Source organism: Schistocerca nitens, chromosome 1 (assembly GCF_023898315.1).
Source record: "Schistocerca nitens isolate TAMUIC-IGC-003100 chromosome 1, iqSchNite1.1, whole genome shotgun sequence".
NCBI lineage: Eukaryota > Metazoa > Arthropoda > Insecta > Orthoptera > Acrididae > Schistocerca > Schistocerca nitens.
The window spans coordinates 396,777,455-396,793,769 of NC_064614.1; the positions used below are offsets into that span (position 1 = coordinate 396,777,455).

A 16,315-nucleotide genomic window follows, 5' to 3' on the forward strand; every position below is an offset into this window, starting at 1 on the left:
CTTTTGATTTTTTGGTACTCAGCTGTACAGAAACCCTGCTCTTCCTGGCACGGCACTTCATTAATTTCCACAATATCTAACTTCACCCTATGGTTTGTATTCGAATTCTCTAACCTGTAGAGCTCCAAGCTCTGGGGAAAAATAACAACTTAGTTTTCCCTTGCCAACTATTCCCTGTACCTGCATAGCAAGGACATTTGTGTAATTTTACAAGACCAGATACTTCAGTCATCCGGACTGTTGCATCCCCCTCCCCCTCATGCAACCCGTGAAAAGGCTGTTGCCCCATTTCAAGTAATACACATTAGACTTGCCTTTCCACAGGTACTCCTCCATTGTGGTTGTGCCTATGGTATGGCAATCTGTATTGGTGAAGCCTGAGTTTCTCCTGGCGTATACAACTTTCAAATAACTTCCGGGAATTCAGCCAGGTAACACTTTCAGCGACCGCCGATATTTCGGCGGGAGAACACCCCGCCATTTTCAAGGCAAACTGCAACGGACAGGCGGCGTGCATGCAAATTTAATACCTCGGTTCTGCGACAGAAGCAGGAAAGATAACACACACACTGAACACTAGTGCCACCAAAGATGACCAAAGTCAGAGCTATCGATAGTGAGACTATGAATTCACAGGTGAGGCAGCATTGACTCTGTTCCTCTGTTTTTTGACAAGGGAGAGAGCCGGATTCCAAACAGAGTTTAAACAGAAACCTCCATCCCTGTTAACGAGGTTGCTCGCTAGTTTAATCTCAACTGCCTCCTTAATGACACTGTCCCAATAGCTGGACGTGCATGCCAATATCTCGGTGTTATTATATAACATGGGGTGACCAGTATCCAAGCAATGTTCGGCAATAGCAGATCTATTTGGCTGCTGTAATCGTGTGTGCCGTTTATGCTCAGTACATCTGTCCTCCACGGTCCTGATAGATTGACCAATATATGCCATACCGCAGCTACAGGGAATACGATACACACCTGCCTTACGCAATCCAAGATCATCCTTAACGGAACTCAAAAGTGCTCTAATTTTAGATGGAGGTCGGAAAACACATTTCACATCGTATTTCCGTAAAATACGACCGATCTTATTGGACGTGTTTCCTACGTAAGGCAAAAAGGCAGTAGACTTAGGTGTTGACTCAGAATTATCATCAATCACCCGATGTACAGTTGGTCGATAGCGCAACGCACGTTCAATCTGTCTATCACTATAACCATTTTGACGAAATGTAACTTCAAGATGGGACAGCTCAGCTGGCAAAGTCTCAGCGTCAGAAACGACATGTGCCCTGTGTACCAAGGTACGAAGTACCCCTTCACGCTGAGCCGAATGGTGACAACTATTAGCTTGTAAGTACAAATCGGTGTGAGTACGTTTCCTGTAGACTGCATGTCCCAATGATCCATCATCCTTCCTCCTAACCAACACGTCGAGAAAGGGAAGGCAACCATCCTCTTCCACCTCCATCGTAAAACGAATGTTCGGGTGGATCGAGTTCAGATGTTCTAGAAAGACATTCAAATTTTTCCTACCGTGAGGCCAAACAACGAAGGTATCGTCAACGTATCTAAAGAAACAGGCGGGTTTTAAAGGCGCCGACTCCAATGCACGTTCCTCGAAGTCTTCCATAAATAAATTTGCGATCACAGGAGACAACGGACTACCCATCGCAACTCCATCTGTCTGCTCGTAATACTGGTCATTAAATAAAAAGTAAGTGGATGTCAACACATGCCTAAAGAGATTAGTTAAATCAGCACCAAACCTGGCTTCAATTAACCGCAACGAATCAGACAGAGGAACACGAGTGAAGAGAGAGACCACATCGAAACTCACTAAAATATCAGAGTCATTCAGCCTCAGTCCCTCCAAACGACGTAAAAAATCAGCTGAGTTCCTGATATGATGTTCACACTGTCCTACTTGTGGACTCAACAGAGAAGCAAGATGCTTGGATACACGATATGTCGGAGCGCCGATGTTACTCACTACAGGACGGAAAGGAACCCCTTCCTTATGAACCTTTGGAAGGCCATATAACCTAGGGGGAACGGCACTATAGGTGTTAAGCCTCTTGATTGTGTCCTGCGAAAAACCACTTTTCTTCAGGAGGCTGTTGGTCTTTCTCTCAACACTTTTCGTGGGGTCAGCATCGATTCTGCGATACGCTGAATCAGATAGTAAATGTTGCATCTTTTGTACATAATCAGGTTTATTTAAAACAACGGTGGCATTGCCCTTGTCAGCAGGTAAAATAACAATACTGGGATCAACTTTGAGAGAGCGTAAAGCAGCCCTCTCTGCTGCTGTTACATTACTCTTGGGTGGACGAGCCCTAGTCAAAACACAGCATGCCTCCCTCCTAACTTCCTCTGCAGCGTCAGGAGATAGTTTGCAAACTGCCTGTTCAATTGAACTAATAAAATCAACTACCGGCAAATTCTTCGGAGTGGGTGCAAAATTTAAACCCTTCCCTAGCACGGATAAGGTTGCGTCGTCAAAAGATTTCTCTGTGAGATTTATCACAGAACGTCGAGATATAACATCCGACTCCGCGCGATGAAAACGTTCAAACTTTGCCAAATGCCGGGCAGTAACGGAGTTGTACTCCCAGTCAGCTTGGGTCCATGAGGCACCGTCCAACCAATCCCAAGTGAAATCAGACACTTCAGATGCAACCATTAAATGAAAACGATACAATTCTTTGGAAACAGAATCCAAACGTCGACGAGTAAAACGAATCCTTTCGCGAACAAGAGCCAAGCCAGCACGTTGCTTGATACGATTGGCGGCAGGTGAATTAATATGGTGCACAACCTTAGCAAATGTTGGGACATGATTTTCATCACGACACCTCAATAAAAACGACAAAGCACATTGCAGTCTAACTCGACAGCTACGAAGTTTATCCAACTTACGTAAACACCGATACATTTCCTCCCCGTAGAGGTAAACAATGTGAGACCTGGCTGAATTCCCGGAAGTTATTTGAAAGTTGTATACGCCAGGAGAAACTAGGGCTCGTCCACCCAAGAGTAATGTAACAGCAGCAGAGAGGGCTGCTTTACGCTCTCTCAAAGTTGATCCCAGTATTGTTATTTTACCTGCTGACAAGGGCAATGCCACCGTTGTTTTAAATAAACCTGATTATGTACAAAAGATGCAACATTTACTATCTGATTCAGCGTATCGCAGAATCGATGCTGACCCCACGAAAAGTGTTGAGAGAAAGACCAACAGCCTCCTGAAGAAAAGTGGTTTTTCGCAGGACACAATCAAGAGGCTTAACACCTATAGTGCCGTTCCCCCTAGGTTATATGGCCTTCCAAAGGTTCATAAGGAAGGGGTTCCTTTCCGTCCTATAGTGAGTAACATCGGCGCTCCGACATATCGTGTATCCAAGCATCTTGCTTCTCTGTTGAGTCCACAAGTAGGACAGTGTGAACATCATATCAGGAACTCAGCTGATTTTTTACGTCGTTTGGAGGGACTGAGGCTGAATGACTCTGATATTTTAGTGAGTTTCGATGTGGTCTCTCTCTTCACTCGTGTTCCTCTGTCTGATTCGTTGCGGTTAATTGAAGCCAGGTTTGGTGCTGATTTAACTAATCTCTTTAGGCATGTGTTGACATCCACTTACTTTTTATTTAATGACCAGTATTACGAGCAGACAGATGGAGTTGCGATGGGTAGTCCGTTGTCTCCTGTGATCGCAAATTTATTTATGGAAGACTTCGAGGAACGTGCATTGGAGTCGGCGCCTTTAAAACCCGCCTGTTTCTTTAGATACGTTGACGATACCTTCGTTGTTTGGCCTCACGGTAGGAAAAATTTGAATGTCTTTCTAGAACATCTGAACTCGATCCACCCGAACATTCGTTTTACGATGGAGGTGGAAGAGGATGGTTGCCTTCCCTTTCTCGACGTGTTGGTTAGGAGGAAGGATGATGGATCATTGGGACATGCAGTCTACAGGAAACGTACTCACACCGATTTGTACTTACAAGCTAATAGTTGTCACCATTCGGCTCAGCGTGAAGGGGTACTTCGTACCTTGGTACACAGGGCACATGTCGTTTCTGACGCTGAGACTTTGCCAGCTGAGCTGTCCCATCTTGAAGTTACATTTCGTCAAAATGGTTATAGTGATAGACAGATTGAACGTGCGTTGCGCTATCGACCAACTGTACATCGGGTGATTGATGATAATTCTGAGTCAACACCTAAGTCTACTGCCTTTTTGCCTTACGTAGGAAACACGTCCAATAAGATCGGTCGTATTTTACGGAAATACGATGTGAAATGTGTTTTCCGACCTCCATCTAAAATTAGAGCACTTTTGAGTTCCGTTAAGGATGATCTTGGATTGCGTAAGGCAGGTGTGTATCGTATTCCCTGTAGCTGCGGTATGGCATATATTGGTCAATCTATCAGGACCGTGGAGGACAGATGTACTGAGCATAAACGGCACACACGATTACAGCAGCCAAATAGATCTGCTATTGCCGAACATTGCTTGGATACTGGTCACCCCATGTTATATAATAACACCGAGATATTGGCATGCACGTCCAGCTATTGGGACAGTGTCATTAAGGAGGCAGTTGAGATTAAACTAGCGAGCAACCTCGTTAACAGGGATGGAGGTTTCTGTTTAAACTCTGTTTGGAATCCGGCTCTCTCCCTTGTCAAAAAACAGAGGAACAGAGTCAATGCTGCCTCACCTGTGAATTCATAGTCTCACTATCGATAGCTCTGACTTTGGTCATCTTTGGTGGCACTAGTGTTCAGTGTGTGTGTTATCTTTCCTGCTTCTGTCGCAGAACCGAGGTATTAAATTTGCATGCACGCCGCCTGTCCGTTGCAGTTTGCCTTGAAAATGGCGGGGTGTTCTCCCGCCGAAATATCGGCGGTCGCTGAAAGTGTTACCTGGCTGAATTCCCGGAAGTTATTTGAAAGATGTATTGGTGAAGTAAGCAATCCTCCCCATTTGGCAAGGTTGGCAGTTCCATAGTTACATAACACAAAAAAGAACACACTAAAAAAAAAAAAACTTGCTCCTACTTGCACTCAAATAACCAGCCCCTTCCCCACCCTAAATAAACATGTCCAACACATTTCCATACACTCATGAAATTAAAATTAAATGCAGTTCATTAATTTTTTGACAACCATCACAGGTACCACTGTCTTCCACAGTTAGTTCAGAGCTCACTTCAGCACAACATTCACTAATGATGATCTAGTGATGAAACCATATATAAAAATAGGTCACATTAACTATATTTTGGTTCACCAGTCTCAATTTTTTCGTATCACATTCCACACCATATGAACATCCATAGGTTGTTCTTTGCCACATGAAATTTTCATCGGTATGTGACAGAGATCAATCATTTTCTTTACTTCTCAAAACAGTAACACTTAACTGCAGTCTGCCAAAATAGCATATTTTTGCAGAAAACTTACTGTACATGGCACATTGCCTGTCATGTGGTTCAACAATTGACTGTATTTCATTAAAACGAATCTCTATTACAGTTTGAAGATATTACACCTCCTCCACCCCACCTCCCCCAAAAAAGTGTAGGCAGAGTCTCTTCGATAGCAGTAATTCTGTCATATATTTGTGGCTCTCGTGCCTTCACAGCTAACATATCTACAAACCTACATCCCCGCCCCCCCCCCCCCCACCCCTATTAAAGTGTAGTCAATGCTATGTGTGTTACCACCTGCACAGCCCGGCACTGATCCAAAGCTAGCCTTTTTCTAAGTCACCCTGTTCAGTTCCCAGGTATTTTAGTATAATGCATTATTGTGCAGCATAATAAGGTACCTGGGAATTGAACAGTTTGACTTAGGAAAAGGATAATCGTGGGTCAGTGCCAGATTGTGCAGGTGGTACTACACAGCAGCCAAGGCCATTCATGTTGATGCACAATCTCAACAAATTCCACATTTGTGAGCACAGTAGTGTGCTCCTAATTTGTCCAGATTATTCGAGATAATGCATCTTGGATTCTTGGCTAAGCTGATACCTGTTCTTGATTGTTGATGCCTCATCTTTCTTATTTGAATATCTGTTTGGTGGCTAGGTACCTGGGAAAGGCTTAATTCCACAGTGTGTGTTAATGGTATCTGTGAGCCTATTTTTCTTGTAGACGTTTGCCTACACACAATTGCTAGCTAGCAGCAAGAGTTGTAATTTCTTATCTGGTATCAGATAATGTGATGTATGCATGAGTAGTTTTTCAGCAAGTCTTTACAGCAGTAGTAAATCAGCTCCATCTTTGCTGTTATTAAAATCAATTATAGGTGGCGACACTATTTTTGAGTTGAGCAAATCCTACTGCAGTACAACCATTTCTTCAGCCTTGCATTCCTCCCCTCTTTTTACGCCCGCTCCTCCATCCTTCTCCCCAACACCACCACCGCCAAACAGTTTATAATTTCTGATAGTTCTCCCTGCAACAGATGAAAACTGCTAAAAAAATTGGTTTGGTCGGTGATGTTCTTTCAGGTTAAATCATTGTTGCGTAGCGAAGCCAGCCCAAGTGAATTAGATGAGCTACAAATGACATTTTTAGAATGCTTCGTCAATGATAGTGGTCAGTTGGTTAACAGTGGACTTTCAGAGAAGAGACAACTTTGACAGTGATGTAATGTGTCCAGATTACTCAGGATAATGCATCTCAAATTCTTGGCTAAGCTGATACCTGTTCTGGATTACTAGTGCTTCGTGGAAAAGAAGAGTAGGCTGATTCGTTTAAAGTATTTGGCCTGAGTGTTGGCCTAGTTTCTCAAATGAAGTAATATCCTTCAAGACACTTCCATGATTCACCTTCAATATGGCTAATTCAGGGGGCTTAATAAACTGAAATTAATGAAAGAATCAATAAAGTTCACAGAAAAAAACGTGCGGTTCCTGACATGTACAAAGGCCTTCACAAGACCATGACAGATAATTAAGACTCATTCAGGAAAGTATGTTGCCATCACATTAAAAATTCCAGGGCTATTTCTTCACACATTTGCCAAGGAACACACATTTGTGTGCCACCCTTTTACTAATGTATAACACGTGGATTACAGTGTTAAAATCAGTTTGAGGCATAGTTAATTGTTAATTTATTAATATTAATGGTGTTATTCCTTTTCAGGATATGTAAATGGATACAGCATGGGCTAGTAATTATTTTGTGCCTTTTGCAATCACCTGATTGCTTGTGAAATTTCAGTAGATATAGGCCATTCATTTAGAATCTTTTCTTTTTATTCATACTAAATACCAAAGCTTGCAGAAAAATAGATTCGGTGCTTGTGAAGAAGAAAGTGTTCTTCAGAAACAAATCAGATTTAAGTCTTCCACAATATTCGGTATAATAGAGATCATTGCCTGGACAATATTAGAGCATGAAGCAGTAAAAGAATATCTGAGAGAGCAATAGATCTGTTCACCTGAACTGTCATCTACATTAAGGCATCAGCAACCTATAAAAACTGTGTATGAGCAATTGTGTTGGGTAGACTCCAGAACGTGACTAGAGATCAGTTAATTTCCATAAACTGTGATACTCATATCCTGCAATCTTGAAGATTTTATGTTGCATAATGATATGACGGTGGGAAAACCAACTTTGTTCATATGGAATGTATTGATGATGCTAAAACCAACAAAATACACAACCAATGAGTTGCCAAATATGCTAGCCTTTAGTATAAATATTTGGGTGATTTGACAGCTGTCCGTGTGTGTTGGACATGAATACCTGCATTTCCCTGATGGGGTTGCTACAATTGAATGATGTAAGTGTGGCTCATACACTATCTATAAGCTGTAACTTGTCACTGGCTTCTCAACATTTCTTCTAAACACGGTAAGAGCTCTATTGTTATGATGCTTGTATCCTCAAGAGTGGTTTAAGATATGTCTTTCAGAGCAGTCACAAATACTTGACAGCACTGAGCTAACACATTTTACAGAGCTGTCATAGATACTTATAATAATGTTCATTTCTGTCATATTTATTTATCAGGATGGCTTGTGGACCTGCTTCGCAACAAATGAGAAGTTTGCAGGACCTAGCAAAATATCCTGCTTCGCAACCGGAAGTTAAACCCAGTTCCTCAGATGAAAATTCTAATGGTGCTCAGTCCTCACATAAGAGTTGGGACAAACCTGTCAAACTTAATGTAGCTCTTATGCAAGGTATGTATATGGTATTTGTCCCATAATATTAATTTTTGTGTCTGTGGAAATAAATATAATTTGAACATTTTTGGAAGGTGACTGTAAACAGCTGTCAAGTAATGCATAAAATGCATGTTTTACCACCAGCTGTTGTTTGTTTTAAACTCAAATATCGACCAGTTTCAGTCACATACCATATTCACAGATTCTATATATATTAGAAATTACATGTAGTATACAGGAAATGTTACAAATTCTGTTCCGAGGAATGAATACTTAACAGGTTTAAGACAGTTTAAGCCACATAACCATATCTGTCATTACTTAAACAAGAGCCATGTCTCATGTGTAGAGCATGTCATGAACTCCAGTATACAATACTGGATTTTTAGAAACAAATATACCAATAACAAGTGTAAACAGAGCAATACTGAAGAGATCAGAAGTATAAGTATTATAATTGTACAAAATATTGAGGAGTTGATCAAAGATCGTCAGAAAGTATTTTCGTCGTATGGTATGAAAATACCTCAATGACAAAATTTCTTGCTAAATGCACAGGACTGGACTATCTTTGGTGATCATCTCTGGTATAGTTACATATGTAAACAGAAAAATGAACTTGTTATCCCGAAACATAGAATAACATCGATCTTACTAGACGAGGTAAAAAGCATTGTAGAACCCTAAAGTTAAACAGTATTTTAATCATTGCGTACACTCAATGAAATGTGTATAAACAAATGTCAATTGTATCATAAATGTAATGGAAAATAGTGTCCATAACATAAAAACAACCTAAAATACAGTGGATTGAAATGTCACTCAGCATTCATATGCATCCAAGTTTTAGTAGTGAACAATTACTGTAAAATATTGACTACATTTAGAGAAAAACATCATATGTAAATAAAGTTTTGTTAAAAGTGCTTAATTAGAGGCCTAGTATGTCAGTAATATTTATACACCATAAAGAAAGGAAGGGGGTAAATAACCACAGTATAACCAATCTGCTGCCCAAATTTGGCTTTAAGGATTATTGACAACACATTACCTCCCAAAATATTTACTTAACAGCTCAGCCTCTTATGCCTTTTAGTTTTGGATTGGGTAAAGTATGTTACTCACCACTACCACTATCATACACATGGGTTGTGTAATAGTTACACTTCTGATTGTCTCCTCAGTAATGCTCTATTTATATTTGTTATTAGTATGTTTGCTTCTAAAAGTCCTGTGTTGTATTCTGGAATTCATGACATGCTCGACACGAGACATGGCTATTATTTAAGTAATGACAGATGTGATCTTGTGGCTTAAACTGTTTTAACCTTGTAAGTATTCATGTATATTTTGCACTTTCTTGGATCAGAATTTGTAATATTTTCTGTGCACTACATGTAATAATTTTTTATTTTAGTTTATTTTTTGGTATCCGTGAAGATGGTCTTAGACTAAAACTGTTTTACATTGGGGTTTAAAATAAAAATAGCTGATGGGCAAACATGCATTATACAAATATAATTTGTTCAGTAGCTTTGCAGTTATGTATTAAGATTTGTTTACACTGAGTTTGAAACATGTCCTGCAATGTTGTTCACAGCTGGCAAAGTCCATATCAATTCAGGCAGGCTAGGAAAAAATCTTATCTGCATAGTCTCGGGGAGTTATTGAATTTAGCATTTGTTAAATGGAGGACTAGGTAAGGAACACACATTTTTTTGTTTTCTCCAAAAAAATTTCTGCTCTGAGATACAGCCCTCCAAAGATGACACTGCGCGTGCCATTTTGAAGATAAGAATTTCGTAAAAATTTTTAAAATGCTGTGTCTCTGGAACAGTTCTAGATATTTTGTTGGTTTTTTCTTTTATTTGAAAGATAATTACTTTATGATTACAAAGGAATCCTCCATTTGGGCTTATCTGTCAAAGTTCTTGTACTACGGCATTCTGAACTTTTTATAATTTGTGGATTTTTTTGTCGAAAATGCCAATCCAGAAAATTTTTGATTCATTTTCTGCTGATTAGTACCATATAGTTCTACATTCCCTGAAAAGGAGAGCTTCCACTTTTAGGCTGAACAGGTTTTATAAACAATTGAAATTTTTGCCATACCTAAAACCTGTTTAATTACCACATTATCACATAACAGGCTCATAAAAATCGAAACCTAGCCTTACTTAACATAATTTCAGTTTTGAATGATGAGTAAGAGACTCAATTTTTCAAGTATTTTAAATGGTTCCAAAATGTATGTGAAAGGTCCAAAGACGTGAAGGCTTCAGTTTATACAACTTATATGCACTCTGTTTTGTACTGAAATTAGCCAGTCAGTGAACTAAAAGTGCGTTCCCCTGCTTCAGTATCTTCCTTCAGTATAGAGTGATGCCATCCTGTTGAACCAATAGGAACTGGAGCACTTATACAATCTTCAAAACATTGTGAACAGGAAGTGAGCACTGATGGTGTTGTTGCTGTCCTTCGCTGGAAACCTATATCCAGCATTTGGTCCATGTGGTAGCATAAAGTTCACTACAATTTCGTTTAACTCATAATTGGTGTCTATAATATCTGCAATGCACCAGTCATAGTCATACACACACGCCACAAACATTCCCCTTCTCAGGTTGTGAATCTGAACATTAATCTGCTGTTTCTGAAGTATAGGCCGAACGCATGAAATTTCTTCTTTCTTGCTCTTTAAAGTGCGAACAGTACGAGTTCACCCATCACTTTGAGTCCAAAAATGTGTCTCTTGAATTCCTTTCACAGGAGTAGTTTGTTTGGACCATTTTCTTTTTTCTGCTCACGGAGTTCTCAGATTTCCTCTTTGGACAAAAGTGAGAGTTGTGGATGTGTAAGATTTCACGACTCTCATAAAATCCTCAGCATTCTAAATCGCAGCTTATTTGGTCTGGAAAGATTATGTTTTATAGCATGGTGCATCAGCGGGCCTCCTACACCATCACAAGGCTCCTTCCCGTGACCAGTAGCACTGTATACCCAGTCAGTTGACCCCCTGCGGGTCCGGGGGTTAGAATAGGCCCGAGGTATTCCTGCCTGTCGTATGAGAAGACTAAAAGGAGCCTCACACGTTTCAGCCTTTATGTGATGGTCCCCTGGAGGGTTTGACTTCCATTTTTCAAAATTTTCCCGAAGAGCGAGCCAATTGGGGAGGGCGCCTTACATGGTTCATCGTGTCCATCATGCGCTGAGACCTTTTCCATCCTTCGTCGAAATGGATCTGCACTTTTGCTCATTCTGCAACTGTTGTGTGAGGTCACTCTCCTGGGTGCATATTTTTCCATCAACTGTGCAGTATCGTTTTCTACACTAATGATGATAATGTACTTGTTTGCTTGATTGCACCTGATATCCAGCACGGTAGCAGTCTGTTGTGGTGGGGCCGCCATGTACCTTGTTGGCTGTAGCCCCCTGACCACACAGGGATCGCTCTGCTGATGCCTGCACCATTAACTCCCCACGTATGCCGAGGAGTAGATGCCCATCACCCTGGGGCATTGGGACTCCCGGCAATGGCCATCCTGCCAGGTGGACTTTGCTGCGGCTGGGTGGCACCTGTGGGGAGGACCCCTGGTTGGAGTGAGAGGAATCAGGGTGGATGACACGTAATGAATCGTAGTATATCATCTCTTGCTGGTGGTCAAACACCAGCAGTCTCTAAGCGATCATGGCTCATTTCAACGCACAGAAGTACGAGCCCAAATCGTTTCCCTCCCTGGCAACACCATGGAAGGGACGTCAGGCTAAGGATGGCAGCGGCTATTATTTGTCCTGGTACCTTGTATGTTCGAGAGCTGATGGGGAATCTTTCATGACAGTGAAGCCTCAGCTTTTTTGTTGAGCATTTAGAGGACAAGTTTGGGGAGGTGGAGCGCTTGTCCAAAATGAGGTCTGGGTCAGTCTTAATCAAAACAGCATCCTCTGCCCAGTCACGGGCGTTACTCGCTTGTGACAAGCTGGGGGATGTTTCTGTAACCATCATGCCCCATAAGAGCTTAAATATGGTCCAGGGTATCATATTTCACAGGGACCTTCTTTTGCAGTCTGATGATGAGCTGCACGCCAATTTAGAGCGGCAAGGTGTAAATTTCCTTCGGTGTGTCCACTGGGGTCCGAGAGATCATCAGGTTGCCACAGGTGCCTTCATCTTGGCCTTCGAGGGTGATACATAACCCGAGCAGGTCAAGGTGATGGTCTACTGCTTTACGCCCTACATCCCTCCCCCAATGTGGTGCTTTAAGTGCTCGAAGTTCAGCCATATGTCTTCACACTGTACTTCCAGTGTCACCTGTCGAGATTGCGCACACCCATCACATTCCAATATTCCATGTGTACCGCCTCCCATCTGTGTCAGCTATGGAGAGCACCATTTGCCTTGCTTGTCTGACTGCAGGATTCTCCAGAAAAAAGGAAAATCATGGAGTACAAGACCCTGGACTGACTGACCTACACTGAGGCTAAGAGAAAATTTGAATGTCTTCATCCTGTGTGTATGACATCGTCTTATGCCGCCACTACAACAATCTGGAACCATCAGCTCCGCCAACCCAGGTCGCCTCTCAGAGCCGGAAGACTACTCTGCCCCCTTGATGGTGGGGGGCACTTCCCTCCCTGTTGCTCCTGCACCATCTACTTTGGGAGCAACACCCCCCAACCCCCGGGGATATCAGTCCCCACTTCTGCACCGGAGAAGCGTAAGTCTTCTTAGACTCCTCTCGCTAGGAAGGGGTCCCTTGGGTCACTCCCTTCCCAGGTTTCTGCTAGGGGGAAAGATGACACCTGCCAGTGGCTAAAGAGCCCAAAAACAGCTGGTCATAGGGCTTCACATTCATCCTCAGTCCCGGAGACAGAATCAGTGAAGTCCTCCTCACCAGGAAAACTCAAGGAGCAGCGAGAGAAATCCAAAGAGAAGATCCCCAAGACCAAGGGAATTGTGGTGGCACCCACACTACCGCTGCCTACAAGCTCTGCGTCTGCGGGTGAGATGGAGATTCTGGCGTCTGCTGGGGACCTGGATCTTGCCGGACCCCCAGACACAATGGATATAGACTGCTCAGGCAAAAAGTCAGTGGCAGCAGGTGACCCTGAGGCGTAAACTGCCCCATTGAATGTTCCATGCCTTCCCAGTCTCACAATGACATCATCCTCCAGTGGAATTGCGGCATTTTTTTCCACCGTGTGGCTGAGCTACAACTGTTACGCTTTACTCCAGCTTTCTGCATTGCCCTCCAGGATACCTCGTTCCCTCCATGGCTGTAAGGGATACTATAGGAACCGTAGCGACTATAATAGAGTATCACGTGGAGTTTGCGTTTATGTCCTACTCTGTCTGTAATGAACCTGTGCCCCTTCAAACCCCTCTTGAAGCTGTGGCTGTCAGGATAAGGACGATACAGGAAATTACTTTTTGCAATGGATATCTTCCTCCAGGTGGTGCTGTATCCCTGACTGTATTAACTGCACTGATTGACCAATTCCCTAAACCTTTCCTACTTTTGGGAGATTTTAATGCCCATAACTCAACCTCTGTCTCTTTAATACTGGGACTGCCACACATTTCAGTGTGGCTCATGGTAGTTAGTAGGCCATTGGTTTATCACTTTGCAGCCCAGGACTTACCCCATCTATCCACTGGAGAGTACATGACGTCCTGTGTGGTAGTGACCACTTCCCCACCTTCCTGTCACTGCCCCGCTGTCAGGCCCACCGACGCCTGCCCAGATGAGCTTTAAACAAGGGGGACTGGGAGACTTTCACCTCTGCTGTCACCGTTGAATCTCCCCCACACAGTAACATCGATGTGATGGTAGAGCAGGTGACTAAAACAATGGTTTCTGTGGCAGAAAACACAATCCCTCACAAAGGCAGTCCCTTGGTGGTCACTGGAAGTCGCTGAAGCAATTAAGGAGTGTCGGCGAGCTCTACAGCGGCACCCTTCTGTGGAGCACCTCATAGCCTTTAAATGGCTCTGTGCCCGCATTCGCCACCTTATTAAACAACAGAAGCAGGAGTGTGGGAGAGATACGTTTCGATCATTGGGTGCCATAAGTCACCTTCCCAAGTCTCGACAAAGATCAAACGTGTTTTCGGGTACCAGATCCCAACAGGTGTTCCCGGTGTTAACATAAATGGCGTGTTATCTACCGATGCAAACGTGATTGCCATTTGTTGAGGACTATGCTCGATCCTCTGCATCGGAGAATTACCCTCCAGCCTTTCGCACTCTCAGACGGCGACTGGAAGGGAAAGTCCTCTCGTTCACTACACGTCATAGTGAATACTATAACGCCCCATTGCAGAGTGGGAGCTCCTCAGTGCCCTTGCACATTGCCCCGACACTGCTCCTGGGCCAGATCGGATCCACAGTCAGATGATTAAACATCTCTCATCTGACTGCAAGCGACATCTCCTTGTCACCTTCAACCGGATCTGATGCGATGGCGTCTTTCCATCGCAATAGCAGGAGAGCACCATCATTCTGGTGCTCAAACCCGGTAAAAACCCGCTTGATGTGGGTAGCTATCAGCCCATCAGCTGCACCAACATACTTTGTAAGCTGCTGGAACTATGGTGTGTCGGCGGTTGGGTTGGGTCCTTGAGTCATATGGCCTACTGACTCCATGCCAGGGCGGCTTCCGCAAGGGTCACTCTACCACTGATAATGTTGTGTCCCTTGAGTCTACCATCTGAACAGCCTTTTTCTAGATGCCAACACCTGGTTGCCATCTTTTTTGATTTACGAAAAGCGTATGACACGACCTGGCGACATCATAGCCTTGCCAAATTATACGAGTGGGGTCTCAGAGGCCCACTCCCTATTTTTATCCAAAATTTCCTGTCACTTCATACTTTGTGTGTCCAAGTTGTTGCTTCCCAGAGTCCCTCCCCCCCATATCCAGAAGAATGGGGTCCCGCAGGGCACTGATTGAATGTATCTCTAATTTTAGTGGTCATTAATGGTCTAGCAGCAGCTGTAGGGCCGTGTGTCTCACCTTCTCTGTATGCAGACGACTCCTGCATTTCGTACTGCTCCACCAGTACTGGTGTTGCTGAGCGGCTCCTACAGGGAAACATCCACAAGGTGCAGTCATGGGTTCTAGCCCATGGTTTCCAGTTTTCAGCGGCAAAGTCGTGTGTTATGCACTTCTGTCAGCATCGTATCGTTCATCCGGAACCAGAATTTTACCTTAATGACGATCCACTCACTGTAATGGAGACATATTGATTCTTAGGACTGGTTTTAGATGCCTGATTGACTTGGCTTCCTCAACTTATCAGCTTAAGCGGAAGTGCTGGCAGCATCTCAATGCCCTCTGCTGCCTGAGCAACGCCAACTGGGGTGCAGATCGCTCTACGTTGCTGCAGCTCTACAGAGCCCTTGTTCAACCCCGCCTTGCCTATGGGAGTCTGGTTTCTGGTTCGGCGGCGCCCTCAGTGTTGAGTTTACTCGACCCATTGCACTACTCTGGTGTTCACCTAGCGACAGGATCTTTTAGGATGAGTCCGGTGACCAGTGTCCTGGTGTTGGCCGGAGTCCCTCCATTGCAGGTTAAGCGTGCACAACTGGTGGTCAGTTACGTTGCACGTGTTCGTAGTTCTCCTGTACATCTGAATTACCGTCTCCTTTTCCCACCGACTGTGGTTTTGTCTCCCACATCAGGGCTTCCAATTGCAGTTTGTGTCCAGTCCTTTCTTTCTGAACTGGAGTCCTTGCCTTTATCCCCTATTCTTGAGGTCCATTCACGAACGCCTCCATAGTGTACACAGAGGCTGCAGCTGCGTCTGGACCTTTCACATTACCCTAAGGACTCAGTTAATCCCGTGGCTCTCCACTACCACTTCCTCAAGATCCTTGACATGTACCGAGGCCATGAAGTGGTTTATATCGATGGCTGATGATCACATCGGCTTTGTGTGTGTCCATGGAGGACATATTGAACAGCATTCCTTGCCTGACGGCTGCAGTGTTTTCACTGCCAAGCTGGTGGCTATATCTCGTGCTGTTGAGCACATCCGTTCATGCCCTGGGTAGTCGTTTCTTCTGTGTACTGACTCATTGAGCAGCCTGCAAGCTATCAACCTGTGCCGCCCTT

The 16,315-nt window shown here is 43.5% G+C and overlaps 1 protein-coding gene across 3 annotated transcripts in view; it reads left to right on the plus strand.

Moving 5' to 3' along the window:
- The window catches only part of LOC126249507 (uncharacterized), a 155,632-nt gene that overhangs the window by 27,774 nt on the left and 111,543 nt on the right, over positions 1–16,315 (plus strand). For all 3 annotated transcript variants that reach the window (XM_049951170.1, XM_049951162.1, XM_049951178.1), the window contains exon 2: positions 8,044–8,216. In XM_049951170.1, coding sequence (XP_049807127.1) covers positions 8,045–8,216 — 172 coding nt within the window. In that variant the 5' untranslated portion in view covers position 8,044. The remainder of the gene's footprint in view (positions 1–8,043; positions 8,217–16,315) is intronic.